This window comes from Phocoena sinus, chromosome 1, assembly GCF_008692025.1.
Source record: "Phocoena sinus isolate mPhoSin1 chromosome 1, mPhoSin1.pri, whole genome shotgun sequence".
Taxonomy (NCBI): Eukaryota; Metazoa; Chordata; class Mammalia; order Artiodactyla; family Phocoenidae; genus Phocoena; species Phocoena sinus.
In genome coordinates, this window is record NC_045763.1 from 7361950 (window position 1) to 7369046 (window position 7097).

General features: G+C 45.0%; 1 protein-coding gene across 1 annotated transcript in view; it reads left to right on the top strand.

The window, feature by feature from the left end:
• SLC25A33 (solute carrier family 25 member 33) overlaps positions 1-6715 on the top strand; it is a 30880-nt gene extending 24165 nt beyond the window's left edge. The window contains exons 5-7 of the mRNA XM_032652419.1: positions 1572-1638; positions 4759-5039; positions 6229-6715. Of these exons, the coding sequence (XP_032508310.1) occupies positions 1572-1638; positions 4759-5039; positions 6229-6431 (551 nt within the window). The 3' untranslated portion in view covers positions 6432-6715. The remainder of the gene's footprint in view (positions 1-1571; positions 1639-4758; positions 5040-6228) is intronic.
• Positions 6716-7097: the final 382 nt, after the last annotated feature.

Consider the following 7097-nt stretch of genomic DNA (forward strand, 5'->3'; position numbering starts at 1 on the left):
AATTAAATTGGCATTTTATGAAAACTTTCTACCCTCCAAGTTGTACGTATCAGTCTTGTCCCTGTTACTCCAAATAAAAGTACTAGTAATCCATCTGAATAGTTACGGATAATAATTTCTGGACCCCAAATGGGAAATGACATTAGCAGAGCTGCTTCACAACAAGAAAGGTGTTTTACAGGATACGGAGCTCTGAAAGGAGTGCGTGGGGTTCAGAGGAGGCCAGGCTTCACTGCCAAGGCCGATAGGGAGTTAGCCATACGCGAAAGGCTGTGCCCCAGTTTTGTAACTTTTGCAAAATTAACATAGAGGAACCTTGGTAAATAAAACAGACCTGGAGGGAGATTTTTTTTTTTTAATGAAGTCTTTAATTTGCTGTTTTAAGGAGCTAATGTTGCTGTTATTGTTTTTTGTTTTGTTTTTTTTTTCCTCCTTCCTGGTAACATTCAGTTTTTTGGGTTTTTTTGTAATTCTAGTATAGTTGATTTACAAAGTTTTGTTAGTTTCAGGTGTACAGCAGAGTGATTAAGTTTCTTATGTATATACACACACATATATTCTTTTTCAGTTTACTTTCCATTATGGTTTATTATAAGGTATTGAATATAGTTCCCTGTGCTGTACAGTAGGTCCTTGTTGTTCATCTGTGGAGGGAGATTTTTAAACCACTATCTAGGGTCCTATTATCTAATCAATCTACTTAGGCTGTGGAGGGGATGAGGTATTCCAGAAGACTCACTGCGTGTCAGGTCAATACTGCTTTTTTGGTTGGTCTGGAATGATTAACAATATTAAGATGGAGAAGACTTACTTTAAAAATGGTTACTATAGGGCTTCCCTGGTGGCGCAGTGGTTGAGAGTCTGCCTGGCGATGTGGGGGACATGGGTTCGTGCCCCGGTCTGGGAGGATTCTGCGTGCCGCGGGGCGGCTGGGCCCGTGAGCCATGGCCGCTGAGCCTGCGCGTCTGGAGCCTGTGCTCCGCAACGGGAGAGGCCGCAACAGTGAGAGGCCCGTGTACCAAAAAAATTAAAAAAAAATTAAAAAAAAAAAAAAAAAAAATGGTTACTATAGGCAGATCAGTCTTAAAACTTTGATTTCCTAAAATGGTCAGGTATTAAAATGTTGAAGTTCGGATTCAGGTAAATGGAGATTTAGTTTCTTCTATTTTAAGTTGTATATCAGGTACCCTTTTGGATAAGATCAGCAACTTTTTAAAACAAATTATTTCTGAACCTGAACCTTTCAATTGAGTTTTAAAATAGTTTCATATATGTTTACCAATGGAACCACATTAACAGGAATATCAACAGCACCACCTAGCGGCTGAATGGACTAGACAGGGCTCTAGAAAATTGAGAGATAAATGTTAGGTCCTACATACCAGTAGATGTTACATTTTAGGGGACTATAGCTTCCATCTGTAGTATGGAAATATAACTGCTTCCTACCATCTGTTTTTATTATTAAGCCATTGAAAGCCTGATTTCAAAGTTTATCACATGGAATAGACAGCTTTAATAAGCATTGACTCTGTTCACTGATAACATTTACTATTCTTTTTTTCTTCCAGCTTTTGTCACAAATTCCTTAATGAATCCTATATGGATGGTTAAAACCCGGATGCAGCTAGAACGGAAGTAAGTTGTTAATTGTTCCTTCCTTAATATAAGAATTCTTAGGGCTTTTTTTCTTCCACCAGTTCCAGCTGTGGAGTGAGATTGTCCTTAGCCATCCCCATCCTTGTTTTGTCTGAATATAAGCATATGTAGAAACTCCTTTTGTCTTGAGGTTGATACTGCCAAGCCTTGTGGGGAGACAAAGGCCAACAGAAATAACACACAAGGGGGTGTCGAAGTTCGCTCAGTTGTGGCCCCTGATCTACAGGGTAGTCGGTGGGTCTCTGCTCCTGGATGACCCCACCGCCCCCAAGTTGGAGTGCTGAGGGCTCTCCTCCAGGTGGCCTCTCTTTCAAGTGTGAAGATGCCAGGAAGGGCAGAACAGCAAATGCCCCTGGTCTCAGAAGGGGCATTCTAATCTCCAAGGCCCTCAGATATCCGAGATTCCTGTGCTGAAACTAGCCAGGAATTCTTGGGATTTTTCATGCTGTGGGTTCTCTTGGCAGTCTCTGGTGAAGGCTGCAGGTGCTTTTTAGAACAATATTTTTTTTTTTTTTTTTTTTTTTTTTTTTTTTTTTTGCGGTACGCGGGCCCCTCACTGTTGCGGAGCACAGGCTCCGGACGCGCAAGCTCAGCCGCTCCGCGGCACGTGGGATCCTCCCAGACCGGGGCACGAACCCGCGTCCCCCGCATCAGCAGGCAGGCTCTCAACCACTGCGCCACCAGGGAAGCCCATAGAACAATATTTTTAAAAGCAGTGAAAACCAATTATTGAAATACAATTATCAGTGGGTTTTTTTAATTGCAATATAGTAATATAATTCTTTAACACATTAAATAACAAGATCAAAGAGCATCCCCATAACTACCATAATTTCAAGTTAGTGAAGATGGTAAATGATGCTTTGTGATAGGATTCTAAGAACCCTTCTGTTACTAGGTTGCCTAGAAATGTTGTGTGGGGCGCTGGAAACTTCCAGCTAGTCCAGTCTAACCTTAAGCTACCCAGTAAAGAAAGCAGGGGAGAGAGCGAGCAAGTGCGCCCCCTGGAAGTGGAGCTGGGGCCTTAGCTTGTTTTTTCTCTTCAATGACCCCCATAGCCTCTGAATTGGTCTTTGATTCTGTGTTTCCCCTAATCCATTCTGTCTGAAAGAACCTTCTAAAATGCATCAGGTCTAATCATTTTGAATAGATTGCTTGCTCAGAATCCTTCGATGAATGTCAGTGACTCTCAGGGTCAAATCCTCACTCCTTGGCTTAACATTCAAGGTCCTTTGCGATTTTCTAAAAATGTCATGTGCTCTCATGCTTCCGTCTCCCTGAATCTGCCGTCCCCTCACCAGGAATCCCGTTTCCCCTTCTTGTCCCTCAAGAACACCTTGTCCTGCAAGCTGCAGACCAGTGTCCTCTCCTGGAAACCTTTGGCAATCGCTCCCAGTTCCAGGTGTGCACACAGTGTCCTAATGTCACTTCTGTTTAGCAGCGGATAAATGCATGAGTCAGCTGAGAGCCATCCTTTATACGCATTCTTTTACATCTGGCTGGAAGTGACCCGTGCTTAGGCCATTGGAAAGCCGTGTCTGTGTGGGCTCTGTTAACATAGCCCTCAACTGTGAGTATGTGTTGCGTGCTTCCTGTGCAACTAGTCACAGCAGAAACAGCAGGGAATAAGACATGGGCCTTGCCTTCCAGAAGCTCACAGCTTTACAGCAAATAAAGAGAATTCTAGGCTGGTGGGATAAGAGGCCTGAGGTGCTCCAGGACCCTGGAGGGTCCTTAATGCAGCCTGGGCTGGACGTGCAGCCAGGGAGGGGCTCTTGTGGCATCCACCCTCCCATCTACAGGATAGCCGGTGGGCAGCGGCAGGTGTGAAGGTGCCTCAGGCAGGGAATCTGCTGTGCAGAAAATCTGAAGGCAGGAAAGCATTGTTCATTCCGAGCGGCAGAAAGAAAGGGTGTGTCCTGCGTGCAGATGTGCTGGAGAAGGAGGGAGGTGCAGATGTGCTGGAGAAGGAGGGAGATAAGACGGGAGAAGCCAAAAGAGAGGGCCACATCCTTAAAAGCCCTGGGGAGGAATGGGCGTTTGGACTCGGCTTTATTTTGAGGCAGCAGTGGTTCAGGGGGCCTGTCTGTCCTCCGTTAGAGGATATTTGGCAGTGTCTGGAGATGTCTTTATCCGCTTAGGTGGCATCTAGTGGGTGGAGGCCAGGGCTGCTGCTAGATATTCTACAACGCATAGGCCCGCCCCCAGCGGAGAATTACCTGGCCCCAAATACCTATAGTGCCAAGGTCGAGGAGCCCTGCAAGGGGGTGTTAAGCAGGGGAGCGAGGTGCTTGGCGTTTGTGTCGCAAAGGTCACGCCAGGTAGGGGGTGTGGCTGGGGGGCCCAGGACACTGGTCTGCTGCCCCACAGGGGGGCCTCCCACGTGCGCCCAGTGTGAGCACTGTCCAGTCCTGGGATTCTGTTTGTATCCCGGCGGTTTATGAAAACTTCCTGTCGTGGGGTAGGAGCATCCAAGCCAAAGGCTTTTTAGTTATTGTAGAGTCTATTCTGTTTATAATTTTACAAATGTAGAAATGATGGAATCAAAATACACCCTTTGGAGACTAGAACGATAAGAAAGAATACTCACACTCACCACCCTGTCGGAGTGTTGGGGAGTTTTTCCTTCAGTATTTTCTTAAAGCATATGTGTACAGTAATCGCAATTATACTTTACATGTAATTTTGTCCAGCACTTCCCCACATCTGACTGCCTTCACAACTGTTTTAATCTAGTATATGTACCACGGTTTACGTATCTGTCCCCATGTGTAGACATTGGGATTGTTTTGATCCTGTTGCAGTCGTATTTTCCTCTGTGATGAACACCTTCCATATAGCTCTTCCCAAAAGTAGATCGAAGACCCTGAGCACGAGTCTGTGACCCAGTACAGGTGCACGTCCCATCCTGTGGGCCTGTCGGGTGTCCCGGCTGATGGGCCTGGCCTCACAGCAGGCCGGGCTCAGCCAACCACAGACCAGGGAAGACTGTGGCACCCACCATGCAATTCCTCTTTAGCTAATCTTTGTGACTCGGTACAGCAGGCGGGCTCCTGAGCATGTTGTCGTAACGGCCTCTCGTTGGTCTCCTTCGTGCAGAGTGAGAGGCTCCAAGCAGATGAACACGCTCCAGTGTGCTCGCTATGTTTACCAGACGGAAGGCATTCGTGGTTTCTACAGGGGACTAACTGCCTCGTACGCTGGAATTTCAGAAACCATCATCTGTTTTGCTATTTATGAAAATTTAAAGAAGTATCTGAAAGAAGCTCCCTTAGCCTCTTCTACAAATGGGACTGAGAAAAACTCCACAAATTTTTTTGGACTTATGGCAGCTGCTGCTCTTTCCAAGGGGTGTGCTTCCTGTGTCGCTTACCCCCATGGTAGGTTTTGCTTTTCCTTCCGGAGCAGGAAAATAGCCATCAGTTTGTGTGAGTGTATCCAGATCTCCGTAGCTCAGGTGGACGTGCAAGCACCTGCAGGTGACAGGGTAGCTGAGCCCAGCTCGGCTGGCTTCAGCTCACGTATGCAGCTCACGCGGGCAGTGGGAGCTCCGCTTTACTTGGCGCAGCAGATTGTGGCCAAAACTCGGCTGTGTGGAATATGGGCCCTGGGTTGTGGAACTTCTGATGTTTCCAAAGAAGCCAAAAGTCTGGATTTTATTTAAAATTCCTCAATTTAAAAAAATGATGTAGGAGCCAAGCTTTAAAAAAAATTTCAGCTTCCATTTTGAGTGGAGTGCTGAGGAAAACTACTTGGGGTAAGTTTACTTTTTAAGGAATTAATAATAGACCTAATGTTCTACTGAACTACTTTTAAAAGGAAAAAAAAAACAGCTTATTTTATTGTGCCATGAAAAACAGGTTTTGTTTTCAAACACCCGCTGCACCGTCAGCTGTGACAAATGCACATGGTCAACTTCTCACAGGTCATTGAGCCCCCGTCATGTGCTGGGGCACCGAGCAGCGCCACGGGCTTGCAGAGAGGGGGTTGGATGCTTCCCGGGTCACGTGCCCTGAAGTCCGCTTGACAGGCAGTCACAGGTGTCATGCTGTGGGTGCCAGGGTGAGGCAGGGCCAGGTGGGCAAGGGTATGAAAAAGGAGGAGGCTGGACGGAGTGGAGAAGGATCCTGGTAGGAGGAGAAAGTTGGGGAGTACATGGAAAGACAGTTTTGTTGGAGATGTCACCATACGTAATACAAATACACCTCCAGGGAAATGACAGTGTTTACTTCATTGAGAGTAGAAAACCGTAAACTATCTTAAAATTGAGTCCCATTCAAACTAAGCTTATTTTTTAAACCCCTAGAAGTTATTTGGTACTTTTGTATGTATACATCAGTCTTGGGACAATTGACCAATTCCCTAATTGACCGATTCCCAGAGTTAGAAAATGTTCTGAAAAGAACTTTTCATTGTCTCTCTGTGACTACCCCAGCCAAATAGAGCTGAGATGGCAAAGAGCCATAGCTGTACATTAACGTTTATAAAGCTGTGTGCTTCGCGTTCTCTGCACATATTGCTTGGAAGTACAGTTCATCTGTAGCCTGAAATGTGTGTTTCTCTCTGCAGAAGTCATAAGGACACGGCTCCGGGAGGAGGGCACCAAGTACAAGTCTTTTGTCCAGACTGCTCGGCTGGTCTTCCGGGAAGAAGGCTACCTGGCCTTTTATAGAGGACTCTTTGCCCAGCTCATCCGGCAGATACCAAATACTGCCATTGTGTTGTCTACCTATGAGTTAATTGTATACCTGTTAGAAGACCATGCTCAGTAACAGACCATAAAATTATGGTCTAGAAGAATAAAACTGAGAAACTCTAGAGAATTTTTTTTTTTTCCATTGATGTGTAGAATGTTTGAGACGGAAACAGGAAAGGCCGTAGACTATCTGGCTTGTGTCACCTGTTGGACATTTCCTTTTGGATTCATGCTTTCTGGAAGGTTTATTTTCATTAACGTTAACAGTTAATTATAACTTTTGGTTGTTTTTGTTTTGTTTTGTTTTAACTTAAGAGAATTCAGGATAAAGCAGCCAGTAAATTAAATCATGGTATTTAAGTATAAATTTGTTTTGTGTCCTCTTTTATGTCCGCCCATAGGGTAAACTGTAGCTAAGGACTTCAGTGAAGCACAAGCCTAGAAACGCAGAGAAAAACCATCAAGTCAAGGTACAGTTGTTTTCTAATCTGACTGTAAGATCCTGCACTGTGGGACCGGTAGGAGGCGTCACATCTTGATGGCACAGGGCAGACCAGGACAGACTTCCCAGCTAGTCTCCAAAAACCTTCCACAGATTGATCATTTAAGCTTTCCAGCTGCTGAGTTTAAAAAAATAAGTACAGCTTCCTGACACTAAATATTTTAAACTATAAACCTTTTCCAGAAGTTATCCTCTATCCCCAGTTTAAACCAAAGGCAAGAGTTTTTTTTGTTTGTTTTG